The following is a 22,797-nucleotide window of genomic DNA, read 5'->3' as shown; positions in this document are numbered from 1 at the left end:
GTCCCTTCCAACCAAAGCCAACCTATTATTCCATATGGCTTTTTTAACTTGTAGAGCAGTTATCTTTGAAAAATGCATCACTCATATATTTTATTCCACTCTTTTTCACACTATCTGCTCAGAACAGTCCTGCTAGCAAGTCTCTGCTATCATTGTACTTTGGCCTCACTCTAATGTCAATTCACAAAAACCAATTTGATCCTTATGTCTTTTAACAATACTGTGTTCTCACTGTGGCAAATTTCCAGCTCGATTTGCCTTTACGTATAGGGTACATTATAAATGGAAGCAATCTTTATAGTGTCATGTAAATTGAAGGAAATACCTAAGAAAGCCAAGGTCTCAAGAAGTGAGGACACTGCCAACCAACTCTATCCTGCAGTATCACTGCTTCCATGGACCTATTACTGGAAAAGGAGCAGGTATAGCTTTCATGGGAAAATTATTTCAGAGAAGAGTATTTTGTTTACTAGCACCTTTAACAGAGATAAAGGGCTTTTAATAAAAATATCAGTGAGCTGTCAATATTCAGATGATAATCCTTCAAGCAATACCAATTATATTAACGAGAATTGTCAGAACTGTAAGGTACTTCAGTATACTTATGCAAAGCACAGATAATCCGTGATTCTGGTTGGTGCCAACAGAGTGCCTGACTCCTTCTGTTTTATGACTCCTAGTTATGCTAGAAACCTTAGTCCATGTGCTTTTAGATAAAATCTAATAGACAAAGAATAAAAAAAAATCTCAAGATATATTTTCCAGTCTTATATATGAACAGTTAAAGGCAACACCAAAATGGTGAAAACAGTCACACAGTAGGAGACAAAAATCTGGAAACTGTCTCCTACCTCCATTCCCTGGTTTTTAAACCAACAAAGCTACATGCATAAGCAAGAAAATCACATTTGGAAAGTATCTAGAGGCAGATTGTTTTATTAGATCTTGCTTGAATTTAGACTAGACGTTATTCTTTTAAATGAACAGACATGAAATGGATTTATTGAACTCCATGGGTTTCATTAAAATGCCTTCTAATTTACACTGGAGTAATGAGGGTAGAAAAAGGGTGGCATAATTTCAATAATGTTTATCCTTAGCCTTAATTTCCTTTAAATAGTACAAAGAATTCTCTCAAAGTTTTCAAAATTATGTCAGTCTGAGTCTATGGGGCATGATGTCACAAAGTTGGAATGAAATTATATCACTGCAAATCTATGAAACCAGCATTGTCAGTAATGAACCAAAGCTATGCTAATGTGTTAAAAAATTGTGAAAATTATCTGAATGGAATGAAAAACTTTAAATAAAATTAAGATAGTGCAGATAATCAACTATTTATCCAAGACTGCAGTCATTGGTTTTGACTATAGATCCAAAAACATGTATAGATTTGGCTGCAGAGTCAAATCTAGTTCAATGCCATCTGTAGTATTTTACATACTTCAAATCTACCATATCTCAAGTGACTTGACTAACATGGAAGTCTTGGGCCAAATTTGACCAGAGTATAAGTAATACTGTGAATTACATACCAAGTGTATCAACAGGAGAAGAGTACAAATGGCTGGAAAATTTAAACTAGCATGCTAAGTGAAAAAATACACTCTTGCTGTGAAAAGCAGGATCCAGAACTGGTCACTCTCCCAGCTTCTAAATATAGCCATTCAAACATAAGTCAGCGGTGAATTAGTTGCACTTAAGAGGATAGCATGAGCAGAAGTTAACATATCACAACATGGTTGCATGATATTTCACTGACACCAAATTTTCTTGCTACACCTTTTTCTTTTCTTTCTGGGCCCAGATTAGCACTTGCCATCATCTTGAAGCAAATTTCTAATATACTTGAACTTAAAATGGGTTTGCTCTGTAATTGCACTGCCATAGAGAAATTAAGGATCTGCATTTCAGTTTAAAAAATGTATAAATTTTACACAATGAAGTTAACTATTTAATTTCATACACATCACTACTTCACCACAGTCATTACATCCATTTTTTGAACCTCCTTACCAGCATTATGTGTTTATCCTTACACTATTACTCCATTAAATATTGAATATACTAAACATACACATTAGAAGTATTTTATTTCTCAGCCACATTAATAAATCTTACTAAATGCCCTAAACAGTACACATATAAATCACTTCTGAACTTTTTTTTTATTCAGGCTTTTCTTCTAAATGGCCTAGCACAAAATAAATTTCAGCTTAAATCAGTTTCATCTAGTTTGATGTGTTAATGATGAATTATTAACAGCTTTGATCCAAGACAAGATATTTTATATGGACACGAAACTGCCAGAATTTACCAATTTGGTAAATGTGAGCAATAAAAGACAAAATACTGATCTTGTTCTCCACAGCCCTACTTTGACAGCACATCTGATTCTAACTTTGTTCATAATCCTCACTTTTCCATGAGACAGATCCAGGAAAAAATCATGGAAATACTATCACTTTTGTTCTGTGGAATTCCAAGTTTATCTTTGGAATGCTTTCCGGGAGTTTACTGTACTTTCATGACACTTCTGAGTGGCTCAGCAAGTGCCAAGCCCTGAAACCCATTTAAAGTGCAGTGAATGCTACCCAAAAAATTGCATTTCCTTGGCAAGAAATTTTAAAGATAAAAAGTGGATGGGGTTAAAAGGAGAAGCAATCAGACTTAAAGAATGCACAGATTTTTCATGTTGTTCTATTTTTCTGTGGGGTATTTAATAATTTTATGACTCTGGTAACTCTCTTGACACAGAAATGAATTGTTTAAGTTAGTATTAGTAATTCAGTTTAGTTTTGATAGCTGCTAGCTGTAACCTGACAGCACTTCAATTCAGTCACATGGAAATTTCCTGTTGTATATATTCTAGTATGCTGGATCTCTTTGCACTCATCAGTTTTATATCTTTTTGCAAATACCAGGAGAAAGATCGTTCTAGGTTCTGGCAAAGATCTTGGAAAGGGAGAATGTGCTAGTTGCCAAAAAGACACTGATTACTCTAACAGAGTAGCCCAGAGTTTCTATCCCTTCCCTTTTGATACATAAACTTGTTTCTGATTTAGAACTGATTCCTGGCAGAGGTGTTTTCCTCAATGCTCATTTGTGTATAGCTAGGCTCTATATTGACTCTCTTGTCTTAGAGAACACAAATCACTTTTCAGTTACTCAGAAGCATGAAAAAACTTTTAAGCTTTAGTCCTGTATTTCAGGACAGGAAGGCAGAGCAAGCACACATAATCAGAAAAGCAGCACTTTATGGCATGTATGCTTTTAAATCATGATTGCAATAGCAAGAATTATGTAAAACTCATTTAAAAAAGTGTAACAAAAGGAAGAGCTATGTTTAGACAAATCTAGTATGTAAGCATCAAGTATGCAAATATCCTTGCATACTTCAATACTTCATCCTTAGATTTCACTTCCTTCAGAGATGTACTTCTTACTTATTGCCAGCATAATAGATTTTCCTTTGATAATATTCCAATGGAGTGATAGACAATTTATAGAATAGTTCTAAGATTACTTCACACTATGAAAACATTATTTTGAGGTGGTTTGGGGAGTTTAGAGTTTGGAGGTTTTTTTGGGGTGTGTTTGTTTGGCTCGGGCTTTTAGGTTTGTTTTTTTTTTGTCGGGTTTGGTTTTTGGTGATTTTGGGGTTTATTTTTCTGTTAAGGTGATCAGGTGATGCTTCAGTCAAGCCTGAAGAAGCAATGGAAACATTCTTGATTGAAATGCCTTCTCAAATATTTTCTCTCATTCATTGCTGCTACATCTGATCTATGGGGTAGACAGTGCTTCCTATGTTCTACACCTGTATGGTGTGCTCTGGCCATATCTTCATCCAAGGGAAGGCAAAGCTTTTCTTTAACCTTACCTCTACTCCTATTTTCAGGTTATCACAGAAGAGGCACCACAACAATTCCAGCTGCATACTCCATCTGAACATTTAAGAAACCCTGTGTGCTCAAAATTGTATCTACTTCATATTCCAAACATAGGAACTACTAGGAACAAGGAACCACTGTTGCAGTTTCTAAAAATTTCAGTTGACTGTTTACAGGTCTGTTAAATGTTTCAATCTTTATTCTATTTTAATTGAGGAACCTGTTTCCCAGCTGGCACTGAGGGAAGTAATTTCTACAGAATCTTTGTGCACTGATCTTTGTCTTCACATTGTCTCTCCCTATATGCAGTTTAATGCTTTTGATTACAGTGCATATGTTCTGCAAAACAGTTTGACTAGATTAAAAATTAGCATGCAGACATAAATATTTCAAACTCATGGCCAAAGCAGAGAAGGTAAAATCAACATTTCCTTCTTGCATTCACCATACTTGAAGGGTATAGTTCTCTCTTTTAATTCACCTGAATGTCTAAAAATTACCCAGTTAACATATTAACTCTCCTTGATGTATTTTGAGTTGACATCACCTAAATTTTTAGCCAAAGGACTATGGTTTTACAGACAGTAGTGTGGCACATGCGCATTTGTACACACCCATGTGTAACTGTGTACACACATACATTCACATAAAATACATGAAATACCCTGTGCCCACGTAAGATGGTGTATAAAGCAGACAAGAGTGCCTAAATGCAGACATATGTGTTAAATTGGTATATCATAACTTCATAACACTTTTTCCACTTCTGTATTATGAATAAAGGAAAATGAATGTATGTTCAAGACAAAGCTCCTTCAGACTGGAGAGTCTATTAAGTTAATGTTAGCTTTTGTTCCAAAAAGACCCTGCTTTTTAAACAGTTTTTGTTATTATGTTAATCTTGAAAGTCACAACTAATTGTTAGGGCAAGACTTTTAGTTCTAATTGCATCATGGATAGCCCCAAGCAGTAGCTCTAAACAAGAGATAAAGCTACAGAGATCTTTCCCTTTGACAAGGCTTGCTAATGCTAAGCACCAGTGCTGAGAAATTCTTTCCACATAACTTTCTTCTCAAAGTATCTCCTAAGCAGTTATCACGAATTTCGATCAGTTAAAGAAACATGAATGCGAAGATCATACTGTAAAATGTAATTATGTCTATTTTCACATCAACATAATTTTTCATCATCAAGATACTCTTAGTTTTTTAATTGGTCTCTACTTCAGTATTAGCAAAAAGGGGATATTACGTAAAAATTCCTGAAGTATTAAATGTCAATAGGTTTACATTCACTAGAATCTGCAAAAAATTACTTAATGGCTTGAAGCCAAATACATCCAGAGTCTTGGCTTTAAAAAATACTAATGGATGGACCTTTTAGATATACATATATACACATTGCCAGACCTGAATCAAACACTTGATCTCCATATTTCCTACAGCAAAATTGCATGCCACAGACATCATGGTATGCAGCATAAAGCTTTGAGGTTTAAGGCATCTCCTCTGGCTCAAACCTCAGGCCAGTTTTTGGACTAAATGGGAACAACAGTAGAGGACAGACAGAGTTAGAGAAGCACCATTACAAGCCTAGTCAGTATGTTACAGACATACTGGTTTTCACCAGTCTGAAAGAAGGGATGTGGATGCCTTGCACATTTTATAAAAAAAAAGCTTTTGTCCTACTATTCCATGTACACTGAGATACTCCTGAAGCACTGGTTGCTTACTTGTCCTCATTAGCTTTTTTGTACTGATGGCATTTCCTGAAGCACTGAGAACCAGCTTTACTTCTCAGAGATTTAATTTTTTTGGTGCTGTTTGCAAGGGACTCGATTGGTCAAGACAAATTAGCTACATTATACCTGAATCTGTAATAAAATAATACACAATTATCAATATATGCAGACCAGGGTCTCATGGGCTCCTTCAGAATCTGGGTTTATGTCCAGAATTGCCTTAAGTTCATAGCATCTTTTGCAAACATTGTATTAAATTCAAACAAAAACAAAACAGAAAATAAACAAACAAATAAATAAATAACTCACATCATTCTAGCAAAGACTAAAGAGAAGGAGGGAGACTTGGGAAAAATATATACTTTAAGCATTAAATTTCCCTGATATCATTCTTTGGCTTGCCAATATTTTGAGAAACAGGTGGAGAGGAGAGAGTGAAACAGAAACAGAGTTCTCTGTATCCTTATGAAATGCTAAATTTTCCTTCTTTCTCTTGCCTGTTAGTAAATCATGAGGAAATTGTTAGGTAAAACAAATTTGCACCACTGAAATTTCTGAAAACCTGAAGTTTTTGCAGCCTACCATTTTACTTGATTTATGTGAGTTGGGTTTGAAGGCTCTGCACAGAATTCTGAATACTACTGTGGTTCTACACCTTATACACAACAGAAATACATTTAGAAGAAAATTTTAAATGATAATCAAAAAGTATCTAAAATATATTTTAAATACAGGAATTTTGACTGGGAAACATTTCTGGTTAGGAATTTTTAAACCCTATCATTCAATTTATCATTCAAAACAATATTCAAGTAGTGTCTTCAACTACAGTGTCTGAAAATAAGTGAGCTATATTAGTTTAACTGGGCTAGCTAATAGGTTAACTAATGGAAACCTGTTTCTGATATGGAAAGCAAAACCTGAGCTGCAAAAAGAATAACTGCTTCAAAAAAAAACTTTTTAACTGTTCCCTTGATGAAAACCAGGAGATATTTTAGAACCTGAAGCAATCCAGTTTAGTTGAGCTCAAATATCTTCTAGGGAAAGTAAAATGATAAAACAAAATGGTATCGAATGGTTAGATATCTGTTTCAGTTTTAAAAAAATCTAACAGAAACTCATTTTGTGACTTAGCTGGGTCATCTTTAAGTGATCTATTGATGTGCCCCATGTAAAATCATGCCAGTACAACAGGGTCAGGAAGCCACCAGGAAGTCAAAAGGCCCTGGGTACACCTGTCTTTGAATCTCACTTCCACACCAGAACCATTTGCACCAGCACATGTCCATTGTTATTCTAATGGAAAGATTCAAAATTGTGTCTGGGTTCCAGATCAAAATTCAGAGTGTAGAGATCAAGTATTCCTTGAGATCTTAATTCAAAAAGAAAAGTAAAAATTCAAAATTCAGAAAAAGGAAGGGTTTAAGATGGGGGGTTGCAGGGGCAGAACACAGAGACCAAAGGCAGTCTAACACATGAAAAACTTTGACACAGAGGCAGAAACCCACTTCCTTCATATTTAAAAAGTCTTTCAGATTATTGAAATGAATCAGGAAATTATCATGGTTATGAGTTAGCCAAATTGTTATAAACATGTCTCCTTATGAATAAATAATTACTCTTAAATACAATAAAGTTCATGATAAGCTAACGTGGTAGTATGTTAAAGATTATATGAGACCAGCAAGAGTGTCAAAGGCAGTAAACACAGCAGAGGAAACGGCAATTTTCTTATTGTGTTGTGACAAGACAGGACAAGGGGTAATGTTTCTAAACTGATGGGAGAGTTGATTTAGATTAGCTATAAGGAAGAAGTGTTTTACAGTGAGGGTGTTGAGGCCATGGCACAGGTTTCCTAGAGAGGTTGTGGATATCCCATCCCTGGAAACACTCCAGGCCAGACTGGAAGGATGAGCAACCTGGTCTAGTTGAAGATAAAGCTGCTCATAGGAGGGGGTTGGACTGGATGACCTCTAAGGTTGCCTTCCAAACCAAACCACTCTACGATGCTATGTATGATAAACCTTAATACATACTTAAAAATTACTTAATGTCTTTTCAGTATTACTTACAAAAGCTATCACAACCTATTAAATAACATAAATGGCATGTTTTGGGTAACAGTCCTGGCTCCCTTCTGAATTTTAAAAGCTTCAGACAGAGTTGCATCTAGTTGGTTAGAGAAGAGGTGTATTCTTAGGACTGCAAAACCTAAAATATCTAGTAAAATATCTAATAAATTCCATAGCATATATTAATCTAAATAGAGTGTTTACAACAACTAAAGCACTTCAGCATCTGTTGCCATGATTGAAATACCATCTTAATAAAATTAAGACAATTTTAGTGTCCTGGGATGTGGAATTTGGGGGCTAAGCTTGAGTTGTATTTTAAACCCTAAGGTAAATCCATTTCTGATGAATTGAAAGCAAGGCATGATAGCACACCACAAAGCAATCAGTATCAAGTGATGCTGATTTACGACTTGATGAGCAATCTATAGCTGATCTTCACTTTAGTAGTTGCTGGTTTTTGGTAAATACACTTAAGATAACAAATGACTCTGGGATCTCCCAAGTTTAATCTCCTAACTTAATCTTTGGCAAAGAAAATGTTTTCTGCATTTAAAACTTCCTTATAGGAACATATTCTTATTTTGTTCTGAGTTTCAAGAATCAGTGACAACAAAAAGAGTAAAAGAAATGCTCCTAAACTTCCATTAACACATGCAAAACAATGTTTAAGTGTCAGGGCAGTTTTACATCTGTTAGATTTCAATGATATTTGTAAAACGAACTGTTAAAAAAATAGTATTAAAAGTCATAAAAATTTGGGGATTTGCCATTTTAAAAAATCAAAATAGAGGGGAAAGTTTGTTTTCATGTACAGCTAACCCTCAATGAAATAATTAATTACTAGAAGACAACCACAAAAAAAAACATTTCTGGAATTATGTTAAACTACATTGTTTTCAGAGGGGATAAATAGTTGCAACTGCATATTCAATTTTAACTTCAAATTCCATGTTAGGATGGAAGTTTTATCCCTTGGCTTATGTGGGCTACCACAGACTTCAGGGTATTTTTAACTGTTTGAACCCATCTCTAAGTTGGTACTTTATAGCATTCATGTGATAATTAATAAACTTTTAATCAAGGCAAAAATGCAGTAATTACAATTTTCTTAACTGTTCTTAGCTTTTTTTTTCTGTTGCTAAAGGAGAGAAACTACACAGCAAACTTCAGTGAAAATTCATTATTTGATGCACAAAGCGTGCAAGTGGTCTTGGACTCAAACTTCTAATACCAAGAAGAAAATAAACAAAACCAAAGAAAATAAAGTCAGGATCAAATGGTGACCTTTGTTGGGCATTTGTGGTATCTGCTGATGGATTTGCCAGGGAAGCACAATTCTGGTGCCATGTGAACTGACACAGTCGCTCGATCTGATTATTTCCATTTGTGATTGCAGGTGTTTTGGTTTAATAATTTAAATTTTTTTGGCGAATGTAGTAATCTATGTGGTGGGTTTAGTGTTGACTAAATTGTTAGTGCACTTACTAGAATTATTTACTTATTTTTTATTGTGAGATAGGATTAGGAGGAAGGCAAAGTAGGCTTAAATTTTACTGGGTATAAAGAAAAACTTTATTAATATAACTAAAAGAATAATAATAACCATAATACAACTTTTAGAATACTTTTCTTCCCCCTCTACACTCTTTTTTCTTTTGTTGAAAATGTATAGGAATAATTTAGTAGTTTAATACTTCTAGAATAGTTTTTCTTCAGTTCACCTAGTGAGAGGAGATTCTTTTGTCACGTTATGGAGACTTCTTTGCAAGAAAACAGATTTTTTGTGGCTTTGTGTTACAGCAAATCAGCTGTTTGGGAGAATGGAAATTTGATTATTGTGTAAAAGTCTGTCTCTTTGATTTACAGCTTTTCTCACAATTGTTTTTGAGGGCTAATTTTTTAGTTAATTGGGAACACTTTTAAGGATGAGTTGTTTAGAAGCAAAGGTTTTCATCTTTTAGTTTTGAGATAATCTTCATTTTTGGGAACAGAGATTTTCTTCTTTCTTGGGGGAAAAGGGTCTTCATTACTCTTTTTTTTTTTTTGTCTGTTCAAACTTTTTATGTGATCATTGCTACTTCAACATCTGCTTCTTTAGCATGGATGCTTTTGCTTATGTCTACAATGTAAACAATACTTCATCCCCTTCTGCTTTTTTATGATATATAGGGGTATTTAATATATCATAGTCTATTACTATGGCTTACAAGAGAATTTCAGCTTAAACCTAAGGCATCTCTTAACTTCTCTTCCCATTTGGGACTTCACTTTTTAAAAATTGACTTTGATGTCTTCATGTTGTTTTTCCCTTCATCTTTTTCTCTCACTTGAGACAGAATTGTGTAGTGAAAAAGTTGATATTTTGCTTGAGGTTTGCAGATAGTCATATTGCTATAAATGTGATTCGTGCTAATTAAACTGTATCTCTGTTAGCAAAATTGCTGCTTTATATCAATAGAAAAATTGTATTCAATTGTTATAAAGCAAAAAGGATAAAGGAAATGGTTAAACAAAGCAAATGGAATCATCCTCCAGATGTTCAATGGGAGTAAAGGATATTAAGGATGTAGGTCTGATAATAGCACTAGAAATAAAACTTTTGACCTTGAATTGGGCCAAATTGGGATGATTCCAGGCATTGGACACTTGGACGAGACTTGTTACAGGAACATAGCTTAATTATATAACCCTAAGCTTAGTGCACCTGCTACCTGCAGGTTCAAACAGCAAACACTGAGGAAGACCTAGAGCCTTCATCAGAAACAAGACCCTGAAAGGAGAAGAGACCCCCAACCACTGGTGCAGCATGGGCAACACAACACAGTGGTGTAGATTTTAGGAACAGAAACAAGGAGGAGCTTTCTAGAACATTCTGTATTAGTAAACAGTATATAAGTGAGATTTTAGATTGGCTGATTTGGTACAGTGTGGGAGGAGGGGCCCCACCTCTACCCCCAGCTGGGGAATCCCCTGGTCAGTTTTGCTTATGCTTTATTTGAACCAAGCCTCAATTGTGCTAAATTATTCACTGCCAAATTTTGTATCTACTAAAATTTATGTATTTAATATTTTATTGTATTCATTTATATACAATTGCTGCTATTATTAATATATTGCTGCTAAATTTAATTCTGTTGTTTGATTAATTGGAAAAATCTAACAAATCCATTTATAACAATATTATCCCTGCTGGGTGGCAGCTGGAGTTGTTCATGGTGGGGAGTTTGTTGATGGTTGCATTGAGGGGGTGTGTTAGAATTTTTAAAGGGCTTTGCCAGAACAGAGGTGGCTGCTCTGTTTGCACAGTTGTATGTTGGCTTTGCTGTGTCCAGTCCCACGGGGCTGATGCCTCCCCTCTGTCTGCCTGGCAGCTGCAGGTCACAGCAGAGGATGCCTGGGCAGGGTTTAATGCTGGCAGAATGTCAAAAGCACTGGGCTGGCCCAGCCTCCCTCCCTGCCCAGCCACCAGGCAGCAGGAGGGGGTGCTTCTCTCTTCAAAGACTGGAAAACAAGAGAGGGTTTTTTTGGGCTTGTTCATTCTCAACATGTGTGCTCATAGAAGCATGTTCAGCTTTTTTAGTGGTTTAACAGGTTGTCTGTTTTCAAAACGAAATATTGGTTGGTTTTTGCCTGACATGGAGGAAGCTCTTAGCAGTTCTCAGAAAAATCATTTTTGTGGGTGGCTGTTTTCTTTTTCACTAAATGTTAGATGTGCAAAACTAGCACAAGGAGGTGACCAGCTGAAGAAGCAGAAACAGTAACTAATACACACTAGTCTAGGATCTTACAGGTACCTGAGCAGAACTACTAAAACCTGTATTTTATTCTGTTCATGTATTTTTAAATCCTATATACCATTCTTATTAAGTCATGGCCAGCCCAGTTCTATGCAGAAACATCATTCCTGAGTCAAGATATAAAGCCCAACTGGAACTTCTCATGTAGGCTAAGATTTGTCTAAGGGTATTACACTAAATCTAAGGAGTATGGCAATAGATAATCAATGCACTTTCATGCCTAAATCCTAAAGGTCCAATTACAATACCTTATAAACAGTGCAGAAGTTTTGGTTAACTGAGGACACCACATCAGCCACATTTATTCTTTTTTCCAGATGGCAGCATGAGTCATGTTTGCAGTATAAAACTGTACTGTACACAAGGTATATCATTAAGCACTTTTGTATATTAAAAGAAAGCATTTTTGTATATCAAAAGGTGGGTTTTTTCCTTTTAAATTAGCATTGTGTAGTAATTATCTAAACCTAAAGAGAAGAATATTAACTTAAACTCATCCGAGAAATATTTTAGCATTATTCTATAAAAGACATGTACTTACCTTGACTCTGTTAAATATAATTCCTATTAGTGTCATACCTAGTCAACTCACCAAAGAAAAAGTTTAAAGAAGAAATGTAAGGCTCAGGGCTATCCTTTAAGAGCAACACTACAAACAGCAGCATCTCCATTTCTAAAGCATCAGGTTTACTAAACTGCAAGCTGCTGTCTCATCATTAATGTAGAATATATTATTGTCTAGTAAATAGCAAATGGATTATTACAAAATGATTCATGTTTTTAACAGAAGCACAAAAAAATAATGGAGAGAAAGGAAATACTTTCCCCCATTAATATTTTCAGTATAAACTTATGGAACCGAATCCTTAGTTCTCAACAATACACTATAAAGGCCTTTTTGTTTTGAAAATTTTTGGCTGTAGATTAATGGTGGACTTGATTAGCAGTCTATATGTGCTCTTATTTGCCCTAGTTTATTCCTACCAGAGAGGAAAGTCAGGCACCTGGGGAATGTCTTGCTTTGCCATCTTTAACCCTTGCTAAGGAAATCAGCTGAATTTTAGGGTCTGGTTTTAGACATAAAGCTTCAGAACACTCTACCCTGGCCTCCTCCTGAGGAGAATTCTCTTTCTACTGATGTCAGGTAATATAATATTGTTATAATTTCAGTTCTAGAAGCCTAAATTATAAATACTATGGCAGAAAGTTAGCATAGCTGTGTCAGTCACTTCAAGAACTAGAACATTACAGTTCTTGAAGATACACTACATCCTAAAAAAGCACAATATGATTTGCTAAAAATTTTTCTCATCTCCAAGTGGAGTTCTCATTGTGCATTAATGTATAGAGGAACACACTGGGAATTAAAGAAGGCACATTATTTGATTGTCCACAGAAGGAGGTCAACTGAGACAAACAAATCTAAGCTAGTGAGAAAAACTGCAGAACTACTGCACAGTTCCACTGAATCTGAATATTGCATCAAAGATACATTCTGTAAAAAAAAAAACCAAACAAACCAACACACCAAATCTAATAAGAACTTCATTGGGTGAAAGTAAAAAGGCATAATGCCAACAGTTTTCCATTAAATTAGGAGCTAATAATTTGACTTCTTTAGTAAAGAAGTTTCTGATTAATCCTCTCAAAATTCTAGACACTAAATCAACACTAATTGCTGCACAAATGCAGTACGTTGGTGAAAAAAGGTAGAAATTTAAATCAAGAGGGGTAGAAATTTTTTTTAAATTTCTTATGCTTTATGGGCTTGGATAACCCTCAGTGAAAGTCAGTCAATTATTTAACTGTAAATGTCAGTTCAAAGGACCAGATAGTGGAGCTGTAGTTTCTTTTTTATTGAGTGCAAAAACAAGGTACAAAATGAAGAGAGAGATGTCCATGGGCTTCTGGCCCCATGGAGACATCTAGGCCTAAGGAAGAAAAGCTGAAGAAAGGAGGGGAAAAATAAAAAATAAAGGGAGAGGCAGGAGGCAAAGGGTAACTAAAAGAACAAGTAAGCTGCAACCTGAGCTGAAGCAGGGCAGGGTTCTGCCTAATGTCAACAGGTTAGTGATGGAGTATAGAACAAAACAGATTTCCTAGCAGTTTCATAGGCAGCACTCAGCTCCAGCCATCCCACTGACACATCCAGTATCACTGTTTGTCCAAGAGTTTTTGAGTCTTTTGGATTTTACTGGTCATTTAAGTACCTTTTTTTTTCTAAACAATATATGAAACCTGAGAAGGCTGAGAACAATTCCATTTTCAGTAGCACAAGTAAGACTGAAATGTCATTTACTCTGTGACTGTAAAGCTGTTGGAGAGGAATTGGCACAGAGGAACTGGTCCAGCTGAAAGGTCTCCAAAATCACCTTGTATCTGGGCATAAACTAGGGCTGGACTTCAGATGTGCCTTTCCCTTTTGCAGTTTCAAGCTGAGAATTACAGCAGTTGTCTACAAACACAGGACTGAGATTAGTAAAGCCCAAAGAGACCAATGACCATTGCTGCCCTGAGGCCCAAGATGTGTTTTCAGAATTCACTCACAAGATCCCAGGCATTGCACTGCATCTCCTTTGGAGTTAGGTTAATTAAAACTCCTGATCTGCCCATGATTTTGACATTTTTAACACTCTGAAAGTTATTTCTTATCAATAAAGTTTAGGAAAGGATTTTCACTTTTGCAGATTTTAAGTGAAAACACCTGGGAAAAGCAGAACAACTGTGAAAATCTTTGGAATAAGGAAGACAAAAAAGATATGAAAATTATGCTGAAGGAAAAACAAAAGACAGATAAACACTATGAGAAAGCTGTGAGTAGAACTCATGCATTTGAATTGAAAAGGCAGAACAAAGCATTTGAGTCTTGAGATCTGTATAATCAATCTGTTTTCCATTTCTCCATATTTCTAGTTTGTATAGGGTATATGATACATCATCACTGCCTGGGTGGTTTGGAGTAAAATGTGCTGCTATATTTATACAAAAATAAATTTTTATCACCGGGAAGAGGCAGTAGTGCATACTGGACTGTCTGTAGAGCAATTTATTTATTTATTTATTTATTTATTTATTTATTTATTTATTTATATTTATATGTAAGCATACATATTATGCATATATTGTGTTAGTGAATCTGAAAATAAAGTTTCTACACAGGTGCTGTAGCAGGCAAATAACACCTTTCCTTTCCTGGGATTTAGAAGAAAAAAGTATTAAATAAACATTTTATTGTTACTATACCAAAATAATGTTACATTTTATTAATTATTAAGAATACAAGGTCAATCATTTAAGAGCAATGATATACTTATCCACTGGTCTGCAAGATAGAGAACACTGATATTTCACAGGAAAAATCAGAAGCTTTAAACCCAGAACCCATTATGTCATCTAATGTGATTCCAGTTGCATAAAGATAATTTCCCAACAATTTGAATGTCATCATGGGTATGGACCAAAACTACAGATCTTTCTGAGAGAAGCTGGTTAGATTGTGGGAAATGCTCATGCTAATGCATATACAATACAACATGAGGTAATTTGAAAACAGAATTCTTGGCACTGAAACTGTTAGCAAAATACTTTTTGTAAAGGTGTGACTGACATTTCTTACTATAAAAATCTCTCTTAATAACTATTTTTCTACCTTTTGCAAGAAGCAAGCACTTCAAATTCTGTGACTCTCTTGTCCAATTTATGAACCAAACATTTGTACAACTTTCCATGATTTGTTATTCTTTATTTTTTAAAAACAGGCTTATTCATTCACTTCCATTCTGAAAGATTAAGGCATAATGGTAGCATGGTAGGAGTGAAAATTAAATGATTAATTGTATGTTGCACACATATAGCAATCCCACTAATTGTAAAACAATGTTTCAGTTTTAAATAAGCTAGTCATTTATTTCAACTTATTAATATAATCCATTACTATAAACCATGTATCCATCTTTTCTGTGCAAGTGGAATTTAGAATCATTGCTATTTGGAAGGAAGGAAAAGGAATCTACCATCAGATACATTGTTATTGAAAATAATTTTTTAGTATCTAAGCTATCACAGCATTATGCTAATTATATCCATTTTATGCATTATAGAATCACTTCATGCATAAAAAACTGCTTTTGGCACCTGCAATTTTATCAGATTTAAGTATCTTAATGTTTTCATGAAGTTTCATAATTTCCCTTAATTCACAGATTTAAAACTCCCACTAAGAATTTAGATATTTTCCCATGTAAAAAAAAAACCCTCTAATTTTAATGGGATCATTACCCCATGTGTGCTTTCTGCTACACATTCCAAAGGGTTTTCTTTCCTTAGAATTACTTTAAATTGACACATGTAATTTGTTTCTTTGATTTTTTTGCATGAAATCTATGCTCTGCCATGTTTTATTTTGCTTTGCTGTTCCTTGTTATTTCATATATGGATATAAATTAATAAAAAGAGGAACTTGGGAACACTTTCTCTTCTGGTTTGTACATTGGTTTGGATTTTTTTCCTAACAGAACTTGTGGAATTAGAAAAAAAAATTTCAAATATTATATTATTAAATAATGTCGGAAAAAATAATCTTAACCATCAATTGATTGGAGTTGACTCCTACCACATGGTATACTTATAGCATCACTGAAATGACAGAGGTTTTAAATTCTGTAGAGATTGCTGGGAAAAGCTAATAGGCTGATCAGCAGTGGATATACTAAGCCATCTTAAAAGAATGAAACTGTTGATCTCAATTCAGCTGGAACACATTGGGTTATAAACAAATGGCATGTATTTGGCTGTGTCATGCTGTGTAAAGAGCATACAGCATAGAGGAACTACCCCAGTGGCATCAAATAGGGTCCCAAATACCAATAAAATTAATAATTAGCTACACATCTTAAGTGTGCTTTTTCACAAGTATCCAAAGGATTCCAAAGGAAGGCTAACAAATCTAGTTATGTACAGAAGAACATGTAGAGTGAAAAGTAAAAACTTACTGTGATCCAGTGAAGTGTTCCAAAGGGAAGTTCAAAACAAGCAAAACCAAAAGACAACTGACTTTTAAAACCTAGGAACATGAACTTGTTCCCAGTGAAATGCATTACAAGCTTCCATTGATATATTTGTAGGAATAATCTTTAATATTGCTGTTTAATACCTAATCTATATTACTGTTATTTTTTTGCACAATTCAACTTGGAATGCAGTAGTGTGATATGAAAAGGGTGATTTTTGTTTGCAAACTTGGAATGAAATCTGGCTTAGACTAGATTGCATCATAAAGAAGTCAGGAAAAGGGAATTTGATACTCACCATTCTGGCAGAACTCAAGTTTCTCAAAAATAAAAGATTAAAAATTCTTCTATACTGTTTTTAAAATGAAAATCAAAAGGAAGAAACTGTAAATATTAAACTGTGCCAGATTACTGAGGTAGTCTTTGGTTAATAATGACTACCTTCTTCAAAGTGGTTTGAAACTAGTAATGAAGATATTACCTAAATATACTGCAGAATTAAAATAAAAAAAGTATCACTAGCTAAAAATCAGAAAAGCTATTAATCCTTTATAATAGGATGTTAAATCTCGAACTACCTGTGAGATTTAACAAATCCCTTATTTCTTCTTCTTTTTGACCTATTACTGAATTAATTAGAAGTTCTCAATACTTACTCAGCACAGTACTTACATATGTTCCAAATTTCACACTCCTGAGAAAACCCAAACCCTTATCTGGCTTCATTGACTCCACTTTAAGTTATGTTAAGCAGAAGTTTATGACTGCATAACCACTCTGGTATTTTGTTGAACAAGGAACTTGACTTCTGCAGATAAGAAGGAATCCCTCTGACTTCTGTTTACAAGTTTTATCAATTTTTTTTTTCAGTTTTATCAGGTCACAGTTACGTGCCTTTAGCAAAATAGGGATAACAGTCATTTGAGAGCAAGACCTATCATTTTGTTAGTCTTGGCTCAAGAACAGCGCACGTGGAGAAGATGGAAAGAAGCATAGTATGAATCAAATTTTTAACATGCAACTATAGAATAACAAGATTAGCATATTTTCAATTATAATTACCACAGATATATATAGAGGGACCAGAAGAATTAGGCTTTGAAAGTATAAATGTGCTAAATTCAGCCCTACAATAATGCTAGCAAATATTGATACTGATTAACTTTGTGCCATGGGAGTTAATACTCTACATACAAAGTCTGAAATACAACTCTGGGTTTGGAAATATCTGTTAATGAAATGAAGTACTACGGATTTTAATAGTTTGCTCATGCTGCATTAGCAATATACCCTAGTCATGACTTGGCAATTCAATGATCATGAAGCCTTTGATCTGTTTCCTGGCCTGTTAAACAGTATCAGTCAAAAGACAGTGAGAGAAAGGTTGTTTTAATCTAGTGGATATTCTTTCAAGCTAAACTGAGAGGTCACCAGGTCCATTTCTGAAGACTTTTCTCTTGGTTGCAACCAATTAAAGAGAGAATAAATTCAATGTCCTAAAGTCAGAAGGATATTTATCACATATTAATAATTCCTTGGGTCAGTTAACACACTGTGGGTTATTTATTCTCCAACTGTGTAATAAAAATGAGTCAGCGCTGGTTAAACAGAAAATATTTTTTCCTGTTAATCAGTGATACAATGTTCAAAGTGGAAGGTAGCAGTAAAGTAAAAACAAAGTAAAATTTAAAAAGTGAAGATAAAATCTTTACCCTAATAAAAAGGATCTTCTCTCCAACTCTGTATCTTCCCTGTGAAAGACGCTCCACGCAGAACTTATTAGGGCATTTACAAGGTGGATCTTCAGAAATGTGTTTAACCTATAAAATAAAAAGTTATTGATAGGAACTGTTTAAAATAGCATGTCATAATGTATCATTTAATATAAATCTTAATTGGTGATATATTTCTTAGTTTTTCTTAACTCCAGAAAGTACCCTGTGGTGCTTCCAATTGCAATGATTTAGTAGCTGAGTTAAAAATGTCACATAGTTGAGCATCAAATTTGCACTCTATCTGAAGTCAAGCAGTTTGTTACATGGAGTTTAGCACCAAACTTTTATAATTGTACTCTCAGTATTTTATGACGAAATCAGCTCAAAGTGCTAATACAGCTAACAGGCAAAACAAAGACGTCATAAGATGCATCCTGCCCTCTAAATAAATATAAATATGGAGGTGTCTTTCTTACCAGTAAGAGACCCTGCCTCTTTAAAATTGTGCACTAACACCTTAGGAAAAAAACATGCAGAAAATACTGTGACATGATTAAAAATTCATGTCATGTCACTCTCCAGTAGTTTCAACTTCCCTTTCATGATGTTCTTGTTAGGGCTAGTTCAAGCAAAGTTAATTTAAAGGGACCTGAAGTACACTATCATTGCCAAACCTAGCTACATAGCCCCAAAAATAAGGGCTGAGAAAGAACAGATGAAAAAACACTTTCCTGCTTGTTATTAGCTGCATCAGCTTGACTTTAGCCTCTTTGGTCTGGCATGTGCTACCAAAGACAGTGATGTTTAGTAAAAGTATACTTTTTTATTTCAACAATGGCAAACTAGCAAAGGCATCAATATCAAAAGAGCAGATCTGACTGTGAAACTCTTACTTGACATTCACATTGCACTTCTATATAGGAGCAGCAAGACTAAGTGCAGCATTTTCACACACTGTGGTTTTCTTGGACGAAGTATGTACCTAGTATGTCAACATCAAACAATGCAAAATGCCAGAGGAACTTGCAGATGTTTGTCCACTTCAAACAATATTGCAAAGACATTTTTATATCCAGTTTGTAAATCAAGGCCTGTAAAAATGGTCTGAGGCCCAGGAAAGGATATTTTCAGAATAGCTAACAAATTAAAGTCTTAAATTGTTTCAAAAAAATTAAAAAAGCCTGGCCAAAGCTGTAGCATTCTAACAAAGTGTTTTGTTTATCATGAATAGATAAAGCTTCTGAAGTACAAATGTTTCTCAGATCTGCTTTACGGATTAAGTTACAGTATGTTAATAAACAAAAAAGAATGTATAAGGTTTTGAAACTAGCCCTGTTGAGTGATTTAAATGCTTTCCAATTATTTCTGAAATGGTTCAATGCCTTTATCTGAAAAACTTTATTACCTTATGGAGGGTTTTTTTCTTAAGACTTTTTTTTAATCAGGGCATAATATTTTTATGAAAAAAATAATTAAAATAACACTTAACAGAGGAACTCTAAATGTACTTTAAACACAAAAAGTGTTTCTCAGGTATCAGATGAGTTGTCCTCACTTTGAATGAATTACATTTGGAATTTTAAGATCTGTTACTCAAGTAATTTTTATCAACATGGATGAGAGCCTCCATTTCTGGTGAATAAACTATTTAGATTGTCAATGTACAGCAGGAATAATTTACATAAAATTGGTGGTTGATGACTTCAATCCAAGTGCAGGTGCTGGGGATGAAAAAAAATGTATTCCTGTATTTCTTGGAATGTGGTACCAAGACTGGAATTGTGCTTAGGGAGCTTTTTGGCAGTGGCCCTCTGAATACTGCTCAATAATCAGGGATTCCTGACATAATATCCTATGGCATTTATCACTGTGATAGCTGAAAATGAGCAGTAGGAACTTAATGCTTTGTCTACCAGAGTTCATATAAGGAACCAAAAACCTAAAGTAGCTGGGCCTAGACAAGTTCAAGGTGGTTTTGAAGCGTGTAAGCAAAACAGAACCATCTTCAGCTTGTGGGGAATGAAGGCCAACAGATCTATTCTGGTGTAAAACAGAGAATAATCAGATCTTCACTGCTGATCCTGCTATTGAGGGTTCCATTGCCTTACTGTCCCAAAGGACATAGAAGTATTGAGTGGAATTTGGAAATCAAATAAGGAAGCAGAGGGAGGAATTATATTATATTTTATTTTGTGTCTGGACTATATGAGCAACTGGTGCTATTTTATGGTGTGAGTGTCTGGGGCAGTGCAGGTCAGGAATCTAGTTGGATGAATTCCATTCTGTTTCTATCCGTACTGCTTTCTAAATTAAAGGAGGTGGTTAGAGAAAACCTACATACTCTGCTCAATTTCTATGTGCAGTTTACCAGCCTCCTTCTACACGTAACTGTTCTTTCGCAATTCTGTTGAAACACGAGTGCTTTTGCAAAGTTAAGGCAGAAATGCAAACCAGAAAATTTTAAATGTAATTATATGCATCAAATAAAAGGGCTTTAATAAAAGGAACGAACATTACATTCCATCTGCTCTTTGTAACAGGAAAGTGGCACATGGATTTTCAAGAAGGGCTTTGTAACTCCCAGGTGGCACATCTACCTTGCAATGTAGTAGTTACTATGGTAACTGGTTCTTTTTACAGGCCAGATTTGTACTTTTCCAGTTTAACCTCTTCATGGTCTCAAAATGTGTCCTTTTCATCTGATTTCAGCTATTTCAAATGAACAACTGTAGGTTTGCACCAGAAACACGAATACTCAATATGCTGCAACAAGTTTAATAAAATTCAAAGCAAGATTCTAACAATGAGGAAAACAATGGTTTTTTTACTATGTGAGAATCATGCAGAACAGCTTAAAAATTAGGCTGAAATATCTCAGAATGTTTGTTAACATTCAGTACAAGTCAGTCTGAGCCAAACCTTGTCCTGACTCAGTCCTTCCTCAGACAAAGCACCAAGTGGGAGTCGGTGAATAAGGAGTAAAAGAATAATAGGAAGGGAATGTGGCCCTAAGCACAAAGCTAGGCTAAGCTGCAGAGCTCCTACACAGTGTGACTTTTTTTTTTCCAAGCTTCAGACATAAATAATTGTGGTCAAAAAACAAATTACTCTATAAGTTAACAGATGTTAAAAATAGTGAGATGTTAAACTCAGCTTGTGTGTTGTGCAAGTAAATGCATATCAGAACCAATAAGATAGGAAGATGCTTCTTTCCACAACTTACAGCATCATCCAACAATTTTCCTGTGCTCTTTTTCCCAGGAGACTTGGTGGGTGATGGTGAAGGAGATGGAAGGGGAGCTGAAAGTGTTTCCTCTTGTTCAATCTCTTTTTCCAGTTTTATTAATCCAGGAGGTTCCACACCAAACCTTTTGGAAACATACAAATAATAAATTATTAGTCCATATAAAGTATTATGTATTTTAAAATAAAACATTGGAAAAAATTTCTACTTTGTGTGCAATAACAGAATGATGCACACAGTAATAAGCATGTATAAAATGCATCAACCATTACTGCCATAATTTCAAATTAATGGAAAAAAATAATTTAGATGCAGTCTCTCAGTCAATCAAATTTACAGGAAGTACAGGTACTTTTTCAGCTTCTCTGTGTGATACCACAGATGTTGGTGAATAATTTATGAACAGCACTAGACCAAAAATTGCAATAACATGCAGGACAGAGTCAAGCACTTTTTAAAATTTTTGTTGTTGTTGTTCCAAACAGCATTTTTTCAAATTACTTGACAACTTATACTTTGTGTTAGAATTTTTCAAAGAAATCCAAATTAAAAGTGATTAAGGGTTTTCCTGGTCTCAGCTATTGTACTGAATTTATAGATAAGTAAACTGAGACATGGCCACTATTCTTCATAACTGGTTACTGATTTTACTAATTGATTTCTGACAGCCAGTCATGAGATCTCAGTTTACAATGGCAACACACTTGTAGCTCCAGCTAGAACAAAATACATGCAGCTTCAGTATCGATAAACTCAAAACAGTACTTGAAGAGAAAGGTCCTTTTGAAAGATCTCTTAAAAGCTTTATGCAAGTGATTGAGTCAGTATCTCACAGCAAGCAGCAGAGCATGGACAGAAGTCAGAAGTCTAAAAGGGCATCCCATTTTCCTAACTACTGATAATCCTCTTCTGGTTTTTTTGTTATTTTGTTTTTGTTTTTTTTTAATCTGCCAACACTGAAGAAACCCCAGAAAAACACCCAGAGTTGCTTTTTCAGAGAATGACTTCACCTTGGAGAAGTTATCATGCCAGGTAGACTTCTCATAACAAACTACTTGCACAAATGAAATAATATTTTCTTCTGTTGCAGAAAAGTCCATAATTCAGATGCAGAACTAAATACTGATTTACCTAGATAAAGGTCTGGACACTAAAATATTGAGCAGTGGCAAATATATGTAATGAAAATGTAAGATAAATACCTTAATGATCTTAGAAGTGTACAAAGAAAAAATATAAGTGCATATACTAGCTTTTGCATTTTTCTTGTAATATTTAATTTAGTCATACTACTGCCTTGTAAATTAATAGAAAGTAAACTAAGAA

General features: G+C 34.7%; 1 protein-coding gene across 3 annotated transcripts in view; it reads right to left on the bottom strand.

Moving 5' to 3' along the window:
* Nucleotides 1-22,797, bottom strand: part of GAS2 (growth arrest specific 2) — an 87,913-nt gene that overhangs the window by 15,525 nt on the left and 49,591 nt on the right. For all 3 annotated transcript variants that reach the window (XM_079310099.1, XM_079310101.1, XM_079310100.1), the window contains exons 6-7: nt 21,451-21,595; nt 18,225-18,332 (exon numbers count right to left, since the gene is read on the bottom strand). In XM_079310099.1, coding sequence (XP_079166225.1) covers nt 18,225-18,332; nt 21,451-21,595 — 253 coding nt within the window. The remainder of the gene's footprint in view (nt 1-18,224; nt 18,333-21,450; nt 21,596-22,797) is intronic.

Source organism: Erithacus rubecula, assembly GCF_903797595.1.
Source record: "Erithacus rubecula genome assembly, chromosome: 6".
NCBI lineage: Eukaryota > Metazoa > Chordata > Aves > Passeriformes > Muscicapidae > Erithacus > Erithacus rubecula.
Note: the sequence above shows the minus strand (reverse complement) of the source record. Positions and strands in the feature narration are given on the sequence as shown.